At 45.1% G+C, this 16,529-nt stretch overlaps 1 protein-coding gene across 7 annotated transcripts in view; it reads left to right on the top strand.

Moving 5' to 3' along the window:
* The window catches only part of MELK (maternal embryonic leucine zipper kinase), a 67,234-nt gene that overhangs the window by 24,109 nt on the left and 26,596 nt on the right, over positions 1-16,529 (top strand). For all 7 annotated transcript variants that reach the window (XM_055143343.1, XM_055143325.1, XM_004600242.2 and 4 more), the window contains 3 exons: positions 3,578-3,646; positions 5,409-5,507; positions 13,137-13,223. In XM_055143343.1, the coding sequence (XP_054999318.1) occupies positions 3,578-3,646; positions 5,409-5,507; positions 13,137-13,223 (255 nt within the window). The remainder of the gene's footprint in view (positions 1-3,577; positions 3,647-5,408; positions 5,508-13,136; positions 13,224-16,529) is intronic.

The following is a 16,529-nucleotide window of genomic DNA, read 5'->3' as shown; positions in this document are numbered from 1 at the left end:
AAAAGATGATAGAAGAAAATTTGTGAAAATTGTTATATCTCACAATGGTGTAATTAAAGTCATCATCTGAGGATTTAGTGAGCAGATGGTTGCTAGTTGAACCCTTCGTGTTGCTGTTTTGAGCTAGTGGGCTTCTGTGCTACTTTCCCGCTCTAATTTGTTGTGCTTCTGCTGGGCTCTCAGTCTTGTGGAATTTGGAGATGTCAAGCACCGCTTTCTGAGAGCCTCAGGATCTGTAGAATTGGGATGATTCTCAACCCCCACCCTGAGTTTTCCGCCCAGAGGCCAGGGTACCTGCGTGTTTCATATGCTTTGCGTCTCCCAAGATTAGCTGTGAAGCTGAGCTACCGGTTACATGGCAGAGGCTCTACTTTGAGTATTTAAATTAGGAGCCCTTGTCTCTGCTGTCTTAGACTTCTCGGCACGGTGCAGCAGAAGAACATGGACTGAAGTTAGGACTCAGTGGTAGAACACTCATGTGTGAGGCCTTGGTTTCTATCCCTGACCCAAGGAGGTGAGAGAGCGATAAAAGAAGAAAGGTTTATTTCTCCATATCCTGTCTTTGGTCTGCCCATTCATTGTAGTTGCCAGTATTCCTGGCTGTGACTCTAGTAGTAATTTCCAAATTATGACAATCAAAAATATCCCCACTTACAAAGAGGTCTTAAGGGGTCTCATCACAAGAAAAAAAAGTGTTGTAATTGTATGTGGTGATGGATGTTAAACTTGTGGTAACTATATGGTTGTGTGTATATACAAATATATATATGTTTATTCATTTATAAACATATTTATACTTTTTTTTTGTTTGTTTGTTTTTTGGATCACACCCAGCGATGTTCAGGGTCACTCCTGGCTCTGCAGGAATTATCCCTGGCCATGCTCAGGGGACCATATGGGATGCTGGGAATCGAACCTGGGTCGGCCGCGTGCAAGGCAAATGCCCTACCTGCTGTGCTATCACTCCAGCCCTATATCTATACATTTTTATATAAACATTTATATTTCAAATCATTCTGTTGTATATCTTAAGGTGTGCCTACAGATACTGCCAGATGTCTCCTGGGAGATAAAATTGCTATAGCTGAGACCCAGTGCCCTATGATACTGAACATGTAATTTATTTCCATGGCTGAAACCCAATTTCCTCATCTGTGTAATGTGGCTAATAGTCCCTACTGCTGCACAGGATAAGTGCGCGCATATTTTGTGTGTTTTATTTTTTGATTTTGGGACCACACTCAGGTTTGCTCAGGTTCCTGGCTCTGTGCTCAGAGACCATCTTGGCGGTGTTAGGGGGACCATATAGGGTGTTGGGGAATGAACCCAGGCAGACAAGGAGAGTGCCCTAACCACTATGCTTTCTCTGTGACCCCATGTCTCTTTCTAAAGAACCATTTTTAGAGAACTGGGTACAGATAAGGGCTGGGTGAAGTGAACTGTAGAACTGGCCCTCCTCTCCCTTCCTGTCATTGTCTTGGTGCAAAGAAGGAAGCTGAGACTGTAGTGATGGGGCCTTGGGACTGAGGCTGGCACCCTGCACGGCTGTCCTGGCCCGGCAGGGTGTGTGAGCAGCATGTTTCAGGGGGTGATGTGAACGGATGGTGTGTTCTTTGGAGGAGATGTTGGGGCCAGGTGGCTGTCTTCAGAATGACTCGAGCTTTCCTTCCTACACTGCGCCCTTAGCACTCAGGCATGCCTGGCTTGGGCCAACATACCCACCTTCACTTTACTACTTTTTGCTCATTCCTGTCCTGTTTATTTCAGACTGGAGACACTTTTATCATCTTTTATGTATAAAATATTCTGCTGAGTGTCTTGTTGCCTCTATCTCTTGCTCTCCCCCCTTGGCTGCTCAGGGGCTGCTCCAGGCTTAGTGCTCATTCCTCTCAATGCGGTGGGACCATGGGGTACCAGACATTGATTTTTTTTTTTTTTTTTTGCTTTTTGGGTCACACCCAGCGATGCTCAGGGGTTACTCCTGGCTTTGCACTCCGGAATTACTCCTGGCGGTGCTTGGGGGACCATATGGGATGCCGAGGATTGAACCCGGGTCGGCCGTGTGCAAGGCAAACGCCCTACCCGCTGTGCTATCGCTCCGGCCCCCAGGTACCAGACATTGAACCTAGGCCTTCTGCATGGGAAGCTTGTACTCCTGTCTCTTGTGCCATCTCTCTTGTTTTAAAGCCAGCATCAGCAGCAGAAGCTAATATATTATCAGTTCTTGTGTGCCTGGCTCAGTGCTTTGTGGCATCATTGAATCCTATCACCAGCTTCTGGAATCATACTGTTCTTTCAGTTCACTGTGTCACTGTCATCCCGTTGCTCACCAATTTGTTTGAACGGGCACCAATAACATCTCCATTGTGAGACTTGTTACTGTTTTTGGCATATTGAATATACCACGGGTAGCTTACCGGGCTCTGCCATGGGGGCGAAATAATCTTGGTAGCTTGTCGGGCTCTCTGAGAGGGATGGAAGAATTGAACCTGGGTCGGCTGCGTGCAAGGCAAACGCCCTGCCCGCTGTGCTCTCTGTTTCAATTAGGACAAGAAAACCAAGGCCAGACTAAATTGGTCAACCACAGGACTAGGATGCCCTAGATCCTGATTCATCTATGCAACTTGTGTCTAGAAGCTCTGCTCCTAGCAAACAGGTCAGGGCCATGGAGGCGCCTGCTACAAGTCCCTTGAACTGGTAAAAGGCAGAATAATCTACATTGAAATGAGTGTAGGACTCAGGGGTTGCTCTTGGCAGTGCTCAGGGGACTGTATGCAGTGCTGAGGATCCAACTGGGATTGACTGCACGAAAGGCAAGTTGCCGTACGCGTGTACTGTCACCTCAGAGGTGAATGGAACAAAGTCTTGGAGGGCTTAGTCTCAGGTAGTAAGGCAGAAAAGAAACAAAAATAAATAAATGTGTAACATGAGACACACAGTTAAGGACTAGAAAGAAAATGATGTGTGGGGGGAGGTAAGAATGATTTGAGGGAACTGAGGAAGAGGTGACAGGGATACACAGGAGGGGACCAGAAGATGATGATGGCATCAGCTAGAGCTGCTATTCGGGGGAATCATTCTTGGGGAGGGGATGCACACAGGGGCGTTGCAGGTGAGTCTGAGAACATTGCGGTGGCAAGTAGAGCCTGGACTGGGAAGGGGGCCATAGTGGCACCTGGAAGATAAGGAGGAGCCTCTTGCACGGTACTGGATGAGAGAGCAGCAAGGTAAAATTTGCCTCAGCCATGCAAAAATTGACTGCAGTATGCACTTACTATTTAATCTGTTCTCAGTTGCTGTCACCTTTGGGCATTTGTTACCCCTCTAGCATGTTTCTTTATATCCTACATGTGAGAGACCTCATTCTGTCTGTCCCTCTCCTTCTGGGTATCTTGACTCAGCATGATACTCTCCAGATCCAGCTTCGTAGCAGCAAACTGGATTTCCTAGATTACTAATATAGTCACCAAATCTTATGATTGATGAAGCCTTTAAAATTGAATTTAGCATGGTGCTACCTTAGAAGTTTGTGTCAATGTTGATTTAACCTAAATGTCTGCATGTTTTTTATTTGTAGAGAGGAAAGTACGAGGTTCCTAAATGGCTCTCTCCCAGTAGTATTCTGCTTCTTCAACAAATGCTACAGGTAAACTTTGGTATTTATTTACTTATTCATTTGGACGAATTAGCTACAGTATGATTGTTTGGCCCAGTAGTTCTTGGAGGCCACCAGGCACTTTTCTGGGGCCACAACCAAGCCGCACTCGGGCTATTCCTGGCTCTGCTCAGTGTTGCTAGGATCAAACCAGGATTGGTTGCATGCACGGTGAACACCTTATTCCCTGGCTCTCTCTCTCTCTCTGGCTCCTGACCCAACTTTCAAATGCTCATGTACAACAATATTTTAACAACTCACCAGATTCCATTCTTTGTATCTACTCTGCAAATATCCTCTGCTAGATGCCTTCTTAGTTATGCTCTAAATACTTTTACAATTTTTAATTTTTACTTATTTTTGAATGCTAGGTATTGAACCTAGGACCTTAAATATGCAAAACTTATGTGCACTATTGAACTCTACTCCCAGACCAAGGCTTTTTCCCCCCAGTGTCTTCTGTTGTTCCATTTGGCTTATGAGACCCAAATAAGTGCTTCAGTGAGCTGAATTGAGTGAGCCTGAATGGTATACCATAGTGGTTCTCAAACTCTAGCATAGCTCAGTTTTGCCTGATGGATTGTTAAAACACAGGTTGCTCACCCCAAGAGAATCTGATGAATAGCTCTGGGCAGGATTAGAAATTTCCATAGCTAGCAAACTCCCAGATGCTGCTGCTTCTAGTCTTGGGACCACTTTTTTAAGAATCACAGACTTAATAGGATGCCTCAGAGGTGGAAGAGAGGAGTGCTGAATGCAAGCACTCCACGCTCCCAATGACCACGTGCAAACAGCATCCAGCCCCACCCTGATCAGCCACAAGGGATTCTGACCTTGGCTTCACTTGTGTGCAGTTAGGAGGAGAAGATGGAATTAGCAGGAAGGGCTTTGGTAATAATGAGAATCTTATTAATGCTGTCTTTTTTTGGGCCACACTCAGTGATGCTCAGGGGTTACTCCTGGCTCTGCACTCAGGAATTACTCCTGGTGTTGCCTGAGGGGATCTTATCAGATGCCCCAATGAACCCAGGTCCAGGTTACTTCAAACAAGGCCAACGCCTTACCCACCATACTTTCTCCCCAGCCCCTGGTTGTTGTTATTTTTTATTGTTTATTTAGTTTTTCTATCTGTTAGGTCATCTCTGCTTTTATTCAGATTTTGCCACGGGCTCTCCCACCTTGATTAAGTAGGGCCAGACCAACAAATTTCCATACAAAGATTGACAACATCTTCTCTTTTCTTCTAAGCTCCCCCAAATTTAATATCTGTTGATTAATTTTTCTCTCCTCACCCTTGAAAATTACAAGCGGAAAAGGTGTGCTTTTCATGGTGCTCCTGTGACGGTGAGCTCCTTGGAGGTCCAGATTGCATGTGCAGTAAGAAAGCCCTGCATTGTGGCTGCTTGAATATTAAATTGGTGAATATTTCCTGTGAATAGGTTTTCCAGCAAAAGACTATTACATCATACAATAGATTGACTGAACTCATGAATAATGTCCATACCAATGAAGTTGGTGTTTGTCAAACATTTATCTTCTAAGCCTGTTGTTGGTTGCTGTAGCTTTTTTAAAATCTCGCGCCCCCCCCCCTCTCCTCTAAAGAATTTATTCCAAGGCCGTTTTAAGGTCTTTCACAGCATTTTTGAGATGATAAAGTTTACATGTGTTCTGATGAATTTTGAGTTAAGGGGAGGGCAGTTCTGTGTTGTCTATATAAAATGTTAATCTCGAGCTACTTCTTAATGGCCACTAGGTGGACCCAAAGAAACGAATTTCCATGAGGAATCTGTTGAGCCATCCCTGGATCATGCAAGATTACAATTGCCCCGTGGAATGGCAAAGCAAGAATACCGTAAGTACTCTCTCCTTTTGGGTGTTGTAGTTTGCCATAGAAGTATTGAAATGGCCATCTTGTTTGGTCTGTAGTCTACTTTCGGCACGCATCTTTCAACCCGAATGGGTCCTCTCAACATCTTCTACTTGCCCTGTCGCAGAGGCAGGGTGGGGGGGTGGGGGTGGGGGTGGTGGGAGGGATACTGGGAACATTGTTGGAGGAGAATGGGCACTGGTGGAGGGATGTAAACGATCACGGTGTGACTGAAATGTAAACATGAAAGTTCGTAAGTTTGTAACTGTACCTCATGGTGATTCACTAATAAATTTAAAAAAAACCTGTCACTGTCACTGTCATCCCATTGCTCATCGATTTGCTCGAACGGGCACCAGTAATGTCTCTCATTGTGAGACTTATTGTTACTGTTTTGGGCATATACAATATGCCATGGGTAGCTTGCCGGGCTCTCCAAGAGGGGTGGAGGAATCGAACATGGGTCAGCTGCGTGAAAGGCGAATGTCCTACCGCTGTGCTAAAAAAACCAATATAATAAAATGCTTATTCTCATTTACATGAAAAAAAGAATACCGTAAGTAAAATAAAATTCAGTCGAATAATTTTTGGATGTGATTTTAAATATGAAGGACATATATATTTGTAGGTTTACTCACCAGATTGGTGTTTTGAAGCTTGTAGGCTAATGATAGGAGACTTGTCGCCTCTTCAGCTCAAGGACAGTGGTTTCTGCTTTCTTTCTTTTTTTTTTCTTTTGTGGGGGTGGGAGGAGGTCTGGGACTTGCCAACAGTGTTTAGGGAGCTTGGGGGCCATCGTCGGCCTTATTCAGACTGATTGAGAGAACCTGCTGGTTTGCTGCACAGCCCTGGGTTGCAGGGACTCACCAGGGCTACATCCAGTGATGCCCAGGGACCAGGCAGTGCTGGGAATCAAACTTGGGGCCTTTGCAAGCTGGGCATGGGCTATAGCCCTCCCCCAAGCACCCTGACAGTGATTCTGAATTCAGCTGCAGAGCCATTGGGTCCTTTAGGAGAAAGAAAGCCTGCATGTACCCTGTGTCAAGATATTTAATGAAGATATATAGATTTTGATTTATATACATTTAATGAATGTGCACGTGCGCGCGCGCACACACACACACACACACACACTGAGTTGCTGCTTTGGTTACTCTGGCGGTTGAGAGTTTGCTTTATTGGTAATTGGGGGATCTGGTCATGTGAACCGGTGACTCCAGCATACCCCAGCCTTTTACGCTATCTCCATAGCCCTTAATGGAGATACAGACTTTTGTTTTGGGAGAAGCCCTGGTGTTGCTCAGGGTCTGTTCCTTTTTTGTGTGCATGTACATGGGGACACCAGTGGTGCTTGGGGGCTACTTCTAGCTTTGTGCTCAGAGGTTCTCCCAGAAGTATTCATGGGATCAGACTGGGCCGCCTGCATGCAAGTCATGTCCTTGGTCTGTTGATCTATATCTCTGAAACTTGTTTTTTTTTGTTTTTTTTTTTAAGTTGGTTTTTGTAGCCACATCTAGTGGTCCTCAGGGCTCTTTCCTTGCTCTGTGCTCAGGGATCACTCATGGCTGTGCTTAGGGACCATATATGGTGCGCGGGATCCAACTGAGGTTTGCTGTGTGCAAGGCACGTGCCCTACCCCTATACTATCCTTCCTGGGCATTGATCTTTTTATAAGTTCCCCAGTGTTTCTCATGTGTATTCAGGATTGTGAACAGTGCTCTGGAAATCATGAACAAGTTACTCAGTTATGTGAACCTATTTATTCAGCTATAAAATGTAGGTTCATCCAGTTCTGTTTCCCAGAGTGGTGATGAGATTTCAGCAGCTTTCAAATGTTTATATGTCTGAAGACTTTTGTGGTGACCTTCAGATTTACTAATTCACTTAAACATAGTAGTAAATTACTATGTAAAATTCCAAATATTATTTTTTTTTGTTTGCTTAGAGTTTTGATGGTAGCAGTAATGCTCATGGGCATGGCTGGGCTCAGTGCTTGGGTGTTTCCCCTGGACAGTTCAGCACTGGACCTGGGCCTCTAGCACCCAAAACATGCTCTTAGCCGGTTGAGCTATTGCTTCAGCCCTGTCAATACTTTTATGAAAAATAACTATTTGAAAGTAAATTCAGTGAGAAGAGCCAAAGTTTGCAAATTCTTTACATTCTGATTTAATAGAAGACTCTTAGACCCCTGTTTCTGCTTTCTTTCTGCTTCAATGATGATGTTTTGGTCTTTGGCCATATGCAAAAGTACCAGGGGGTAGTCTTGGTTCTCTGCGCAAGAGTGGTGCTCAGGGATCGATCCCAAGTGGTATCAGGGAACAAATCAGGCTTATGGCTACATCAGCCTCATGCAGGACTTCGCTCCCTGTAGTATCTCTCCAGCTCCAATAGGCTGCTTCGATGGAAATCAACACATGAAGAAAATGCTCCCTCATGCAGGTACATTAGTAGAACTGGGAATAAGGATTTTAATAATTTCTCATGTAATCAAGGTATTCCTTGATATTCTATGGAAACTTGACCAGTGGTAGTTTTCTGGCATGTTGCACATGGGATCTGAGATAATGAATGAATGAATGAATGAATGAATGAATCATATTTGCCCCGTATTCAATGAGAATCCATTGTTTTTTCCATTGGCACTTTCCCCCACATAGCCATCTGTGTTGATCATTTGGAAAAATTGCTTAATGAGTTATGTGAGGTCTTCTGAATGGTAACACCTTTATTATACACTTTTTTTTTTTGCACGATTGATTTTTAGTCATAGGGATGCTCCAATACCCATCCTTTCACCAGTGTACATTTCCACCACCAATGTCTCCAGTTTCCCTCTTGCCTCACCTCCACCCCCCTCACCCCAGGCACTTTTCTTCTCTCTTTCTCTGTCTCCGTCTCTATCTTCTGTTCTTATGGGCATTATGGTTTGCAATGCAGGTTCTGTTACATATTATTTTAAAGTCACCATCCTTAAAAATCACTTAATCACATCAGAAAGTTTTTACCTCTTGGGATGCTGTCAAGCCCATAGCAGCAGAGACCTGTTTTTCTTTTTCTTTTTTTGGCTTTTTGGGTCACACCCAGTGATGCTCAGGGGTTACTCCTGGCTCTGCACTCAGGAATTACTCATGGTGGTGCTTGGGGGACCATATGGGATGCCAGGGATTGAGCCTAGGTGGGCTGAGTGCAAGGCAAATGCCCTACCCGCTGTGCTATTGCTCCAGACCCTCAGACCTGTTTTTCAAAGTTCCAGTTTTTGCTTGCAAGACCAGTTCATAGGACAGGGAGCAAATAGCAAATACTGTCCTTTTTTTTTTTTTTTTTTTCCTTCCAAGTGATAAATGCCTGCCAGGTATCCAAGTCTAAATAACTGTAGTTTGTCCGTAATCTTTGAGGAAAATAGTCATTCAGCTCATAATGGAGTCCATGTTTCTTCTTAAGGCCACTGTCAGACATTGGTGTGTAGAAGTGTTTGTGCTCACTTGGCCATTGTGGACTGTGCTGGCCAAGAATTTTTTTGTTTTGGAAGTGGGGGGAGGTGCATGTGTTTTTGATGTTTGGCAATCTTTGGGGCTTGCTCCTGGCTCCTTGCTCAGGTGTCACTCCTGATTGGGCTGGGAGAACCAAATGTGGTAACAGGGATTGAATGAAGTGGGGTCATGTGCACGGCAAGCAACCTACCCACTGAATTATCTCTGGCCCTGAAAAATTGCTATTAAAAAAAATAAATCTAATGAGAAGCATGGCATTGGTTTATATCTGCCAATTTCTTTAAAATCTGGTTTCATGGAAGAAGACACCTGGTCCTCATCTGCTTCTGCATTTACGTTTTGAAGTGTTTCGGTTGACATATATGAAAGTACCCCCATACAGACATGTGGCAGAATAAATACTTGGATACTTTAGAGGCTATGCCTTTCCAGATCACTGGGTCATGTTTTCTGATAACCCACTTTTACAGCTTCTGCAGTCGAGTGGGACCTGAGCATGGATCAGCAGAATAGCTTGGAGGTGTGGCTCAGACATCCCCAGGGTAACGGCACTTGGTATGGCTGTGAGGTGTTTACTTTCCAGAATGATCATACTAGTAAACAGAAATTCTCTCCTCAGTGGCCGCACCATCTGGGGAAATAGCATTGGTTTTTGCTCCTCGGTGATATGCTGCTTGGGTCTTCAGACCCGTGTTGAAATCCCTCCTAAAGCTCCTGTGACTCCGTTTTTAAAGTTTCTCCCTCAGTGTCCTCTAGACCCTGTATAACACCTTATTAACGCTCCAATGAATGCATTTAGAACGACAGTTTAATTTTCACAGCTCCAGCCCGAGGGCCTGAGGCCCCAGCGTGCCGTGGGGAGCAGGGCCGCAGAGGATGGGAGTCTGTTCTCCATATGGGTGGTGGCGTGTCTGTGCGCTTCAGGTGCGGGGTGGGGAGTCTGCACCCCCCAAGTGGGGACTGGCGAGTCTATTCTGTGTTCCGCCATTGGGGGTCATCGTTTCTCCATGTGTGGGAGACTTTGCAGGCTTCCCTCTTAGGCTCCGTGCTCTGCTGCTGGCATTGCACACATGCTAAGGAAGAAGGTCTCTGACAGCAGAGTCAAAGAAGTTGCTTTTAATCAGGACAAGATACAGAGTAGCTTCCAGTTTTCCAACAGTGTATCATTTCCCTTCTCTCTCGGTATAAAGATTGCTGAGTACTTACTGTTCTAGAATAGGGTATGCCAGATTATACCTCAGTAAATGTGGATAGTGTGCTTAGGAAAAATAGCTTTAAAAGACATGCACTGTCCTGTAAACTTTATTCTATTTTATTCGTTTGTTCTGGGGGGAGGTGCTATGGCCTACTCCTGCCTCTTTGCCCAGGGTGTCAGAGCAGGGGTCAGGCCAGGCCTGCCTCCTGCAGAGCATGGCCTCCTCTTTCTGCCCGGCACTTTGTGTGGCTTTTTCGGTTTGGATTTGGGCCATACCGAGTGGTGCTTGGGGTTTACTCCTGGCTTTGTGCTCAGGGAAAGATACGTGATGCCAGGGGCCACATGCAAGACAAGGGCCCCGCCTGCCGTCCTGTCACTCTGGCTCCTCCTCTATGCATCTTTTGATAGAGGTACAAAGCAGGAATGTAGGAACGAGGTGGAGTTTTCTGCAACCTGCCTTTTTTCCTTTTTTAAGAGAGTGAAATAGTTGGGGAGGAATCTTACCCTTCTTTTTTTTTTTTTTTTGACTTTTTGGGTCACACCCAGCAATGCTCAGGGGTTACTCCTGGCTTTGCACTCAGGAATTGCTCCTGGCAGTGCTTGGGTTACCATATGGGATGCTGGGGATTGGACCCGTGTCGACCACGTGCAAGGCAAACGCCCTACCCGCTGTGCTATCACTCCGGCCCCTTACCCTTCTTTCTTGAGCATGGATTACAATAAGATGAAAGTGAGGGTAAGAAGGTATAAAGTGTCTGAGTTTCTGGGCTTGAGACCATATAGAATCCAGGATCTCAGGTTTTGACAAAAGCCAAAGTCAAAGCAACAAAATAAAAGCAGTTTTGTTTTGTTTTTTATTCCCCCAATGCGTGGGCCTTCAAATCCAGAGCCTCAAGCCTACGAATCAAGTGTTCTACCACTGAGCCACATTCCCGGCAGGAAAACTCATCCTAGGCCTATGGACTTCGTTGTCCCATTAACATAAGTCCTGGAGTCTTGCATTCTCCACAAGTCACAGGTTGTGCCCGGGCCAGCCAGCCAGTCGTGAGGGTCACTGTCTGCACTGTGCCGCTCTTTCCATGGCAGCAAAGAGGCTTTTCAGGGCCCCTTGTTCCTAGTGCAGTGTCCAGAAGAAGGGCGGCTCCTCGCGCTGCTTTCTCTTGTGTGGGGCCAACCTCTTCTGACATTGTCTTTGTGTCCAAACTCCCTGCCCCGAGGGCCAGTGGCATCACCCTGAACCCTGTGGTCTAAAGGAAGGACCAGGATGGTCACAATCATTGATCCTTTCGTGGGGGTGAAAGAAGCAGCTTTTCCATCCTAAGGGTGTTCTCGTTCATGAAAGACTCCTATCCCAAAGAGGAAATAGAATCATGCCCATCAGTAGAAATAGTTTGCTGTCTCTGGGGAGGGCCTGCATATGCAGAGTTTGTCCAGGCCCAGCATGTACGTTTTGTGTACTGCAGGTACGTACCGCCTCCCTGCCACCAGGCATGAAACTGAGGCTCCAAGAGGTGTAGGAACATGTGCACATTCAGACCTCAGTCTGCCTCCTTCCAAAGCTCAGAACTTTTTTTTCAATCATTTATTTTTTTTTATTTTTATAAAGTTGTTCACGATGATTTATTACATTCAATATTCCAACACCAATTCCGTCACCATTACACCTTCCCACCACCAGTTCTTCCAATTTTCTCAACCATCACCCAAGCCTGCCCCAATAGCATGCCCTAAAAAATTTATTTTGCATTGCTTGTTATGAATAATTTGCTAAAATTGATCAGAAAAAATGGTTTCCTTAGAAGAAAGTGTGTGAAGATTGTTGTGTCTCATCCTGGAGTCATTAAACCCTTGTATAAGAGATTACTGACATGTTGTTACAGGTTGAGCCTTGTGTGTTAATATTTTCTTAATCAAAATTGGTTGCCTTCTACTTTACATCTCATCCAGTGTGGTGTGCTACTCCTGATGTATCAGTGGTGTAGTGTATGAGATGACCCAGGAATTCTAAAATTTTGAGTGGGGTGAAACAGCTGGAGTTAAATTTTTAACTGGATGGTGACTTCGGGGTCCGGAGGGATGTTGCTCTCCTCCAAGATTTGTGAGTCTCTGAATCATGGCCCTTAATGAACTTAAATGGCACCAGAGGCAGTTGATGGGTGTTACTGCCAGGTTCCCAGAAGAACAGGGAGATGGGGAAGGTAGCCCATCCTGGACTCCATGAGCCTGGAGATTTCAGTCACAAATCCCGCATATCTGAGTTTTTCAACACATTCATTCCTGGATGAGGCATCCTGAGCCTGTGGAGTTCAACCATGAGGTTTTTGGCTGCTAGGCCTCTATTTGGGTTTGATCCCTAGCATCCCATATGGTCTCCTGAGCACCACCAGGAGTAATTTTTGAGTGCAGAGCCAGGAATAAGCCCTGAGCATCGCTGGATGTTACCCAAAAAGCAAAAAAAAAAAAAAAGCACCTTTCATAGAAGGTGGGTAGGAGACAATGGGAGTGTGGGGTGCATTGGTGGAGCACAGTGGGCTCTAGTGAAGAGATGGGCGTTGAAGCATTGTATGCCTGGAACCCAGTCATGAATGTCTGTAATTTCACAGTGACTAAGTTAAAAAAAATTTGAAAAGAAAGAAAACAAAACAAATGTCAAGATACAAAATTGGAAAAAAAAAAAAAAAAAAGATGGACCAGGTGATGCTACAGATGTGAGGGGTGGGGGAAGAGCTCATTTTCCTGAAATGCTTTTTGTCATCTGCGGATATAAAAAAACTCAGGGAGGATGTTTATCTGAGAGTTTGACAGCTCGGGTTGTTTTTGCATATTGATGTTTGATTTAACAAGGTAATGATATTCATTTAAAATTTTAAGAATGGAATTTTTGTGCTAATGAACTTTATCTTTTTCTGCTGCTGTTTGTTTTTGTAGCTTATTCACCTTGATGAAGACTGCATAACGGAACTTTCTGTACATCACAGAAACACCAGGCAGATGATGGAGGGTTTAGTTTCACTGGTAAGAAATAACATTGTGAATTTGAGAGCAGGATCTCATTTCCTTGTTCTGGATTTCGTCAGTCATTAAGAATAGTAGGGCATTTTCCAGACCTCGGGTTTTTATCATGTGTGTTTACATGATACCATCCTTTATTTTAAATACCATCCTTATTTATGCGTGAATTTCTCTTAGCTCTTCTCTGATGTCTGTTGGAGACCCTTTTTAAAAAATGACATTGAGTGGCTGCATAGATAGTACAGTAGGTAAGGGCTGTTGCTATGCATGGGGCCAAGTCCACTTCTATCCCCGGCATTTGCATATGGCACCCTCCCCCAGTCCCCAGTTCTGCCAGGAGTAATCCCTGAGTACCACCATTGGATCTGCTCCCCAACTCAAAATGACATTGATTAAAGAGAATTAGAGTTAATAAATAAATAATAAAAGCAGAGCATACCAGTCTCTAGAATGGACAGAGTTCCAATTTTGACTGCTGTGAATTCTGTGTCATGGACCTTGGATCCTACTGTAGAAATCAGGAAACCACTAAGCAGTGTTCTTACTGAAAGCAGCTCTGAGGCATCACGTCAGCCCTGCACGCACGGACCAAATACAGCGAAAGGGTCATTGTGATTTCCAGTGTGGGATCATTTACGCTCCCTCAGATGCGGAATCTCGAGATCAGACTCTTTCTCTCTCTATCTAGAGAACACACTCATAGCTGCAGTCTGATGGGCAGGGTTTTACACCCTGTCTCCTTCCACTTAAGGTTTATATTTGTGTTTGTGACTTTCTTCCCTCCTTTCTAACATACAAGGTCAAGCCATAATTCTTTTCAGTAAGGAGGAGCTCTAAAGGAATCCTTTGAGTTTTGGGTGGGTACGAAGAGATGCCTGATTTGAACCCAGAGTCTCTAGCATGCAGAGTTGGTGCTTTACCTCCACAGTCCCTAAAGGAATTCTTTTGAATCCTTTCATAAGCGAAGGCTAGACAGCGTTCTGATAATTGCATTCTGGATAATGCTTTTAAAGGAATTGGAAAGAATTGGAAATTGCTGTAATATGTGCCAGGTTTTAAGTCTCTTATAATGAGAGATAAAGTTTTATATAACTTAAAAAATAAGTTCTAGGGGTTGGAGAGGTAGCACAAAAGACAAGGTGCTTGCTTTGTATGTTGCTGATCCAAGTTTGACCACTGGCACCACTTATGGTCCCCCAACCCCCACCAGAAGTGACCCCTGAGCACAGCCAGGAGTAAGTTAGCCTGGATCACTGTGGGACATAGCTCCCAATCCCCGCTCCCTCCAACTTTTCTGTTTGTTTGTTTGGGGCCATGCCTGGCAATGCTCAGGGATTGCTCTTGGGTCTGCACTCAAGAATTATTCCTGGTGGTGCTCGGGGGAAGCTGAAGATTGAACCCAGGTTGGCTGTGTGCAAGGCGAGTGCCTTACCCGCTGCACTATCCCTCTGGTGTGCCCCCAGTTATTTTTTAAGGTGCCAACCTGGGTTCAATTCCTCTGCCCCTCTCGGAGAGCCTGGCAAGCTACCAAGAGTTTTTCGCCCGCACAGCAGAGCCTGGCAAGCTACCCATGGCGTATTCGATATGCCAAATACAGTAACAACAAATCTCACGATGGAGACATTACTGGTGCCCACTTGAACAAATCGATGAGCAATGGGATGACAATGACAATAAATCTTTTTCTTTAGGTAGATCTTTCTTTTTACATTTTGTTTGTGTTTGGGCCACATCTGGTGGTGCTCAGTTCTTACTCCTGGCTCTGTGCTCAGGGAGTGGGGCTTGGTGGGCCATATGTGGTGCCAGGATCAAAGCAGGTCAGCTGTGTAAAAGGCAACTGTCCTTCCCACTCTACTATCACTGTGACCTCTCTTTTTGCATTTTTATTAGAGACATTTTCAAACACACATGGAACGGGAGAAACAGTGATCCTTCACCAACTTATTGTCCAATTTAGCTTTTATCAGTACTTTCACCTATATGCCAGTGAGTGTGTGAGTGTGTGTGTGTGTGTGTGTGTGTGTGTGTGTGTGTGTCTGAGTCTGTGTTGGGGCTTCAGTGCTCAGGACTTATTCCTGGCTCTGTGCTCAAGGATCACCCCTGGCAGTGCTCCGGGAACATATGGGATACAGGGATTGAACCTGGGTTGACCATGTCCAAGGCGAGTGCCCTGCCCATCTCTCTGGCCACTAATCAGCCTTTATAATGAGGTTATTTCAAAGCACATCCCAGACAGCATGTTCTTTCAGCCAAGGGTGGGGGCGGGGGGGCGGGGTGGGAAACACAACAAACTCCAAGTATCAGGAGACTTAAAAGACTTTTAAATGTCAAATTTTAAAAGTCACAAGTACAGAATTCAAGGAAAAAAAAAACTTTTATGTGGTTTCTCTATACAATTTTCAAATTTATAAGTGAAAAAAATCTCGGAAACCAGAAATTGTTTCCTTCTGATAGAGACAGCAAAAGAGATCACAGAGCATGATAGAGGTTGGCTTCTGGTGTCTACATCTCTGAAGATCTCAGTAATTCCGAAGGCTCGCCAGACCAATGGCAGGAACGCTGAGGCAAGGGAGTCCTTTTCCCTTTCTGTTCTCTTTTCTCCTCCTTCAAGGTCATACTGACTTCCCACGCTCAGACAAGTGGAATTCTAGATCTAAGATATCCTTACCCTTGGCTAACACTGAACCTGCCTGGGAACTTAAAATTCCTCCTAACACTTGGGTCCCACCCCCAGAGATTGCAGTTTATCTTCACTGAGTTCTGACTTCACCATCAGAATTTGTCAGAAGTCGCTAGCGAGTGAGTGCAGACCCTCAAGCCTTAGTCAGGGCTCGAGAAGGATTGCTCTAGATTCTTTCTGTGCTTGTTAGAAATGTAGACACTGAGGCTGGAGCGATAGTCCAGCAGGGAGGGCGCTTGCCTTTCATGTAGCAGACACAGGTTTCATCCCCGGCATCCCATACGGTCCCCCGAGCACTGCCACGAGTGATACTCTTAGGACCCACCTGAGAGTGAATCAGAGCCTGACTTAAGAGTGCTTGGCGAGTGTGGCTCTGAATCAGGGGTTCTCCACTGGGGTGCTTGGCCCCCTAGAACTTTTTAGGGTTGCCACAACTAGGATGTATGTGTGCCATGGCATCTATAGAGGTCAGAGATGCGGCTAAATATTTCACACTGCACAGAACAACAAAGAATTTTCCGGGTGAATTATCATAGCGTGAGGATGTGAAATCCTGGGTGAGGGAATCTTTGATATTATAGGGGCCCAGGCACTCGCATGTAGAGAAGAAGAGAACTGTACGTAGGTCA

Source organism: Sorex araneus, chromosome 1, assembly GCF_027595985.1.
Source record: "Sorex araneus isolate mSorAra2 chromosome 1, mSorAra2.pri, whole genome shotgun sequence".
Classification (NCBI taxonomy): domain Eukaryota; kingdom Metazoa; phylum Chordata; class Mammalia; order Eulipotyphla; family Soricidae; genus Sorex; species Sorex araneus.
This window is presented reverse-complemented; position numbering and strand designations above follow the sequence as displayed.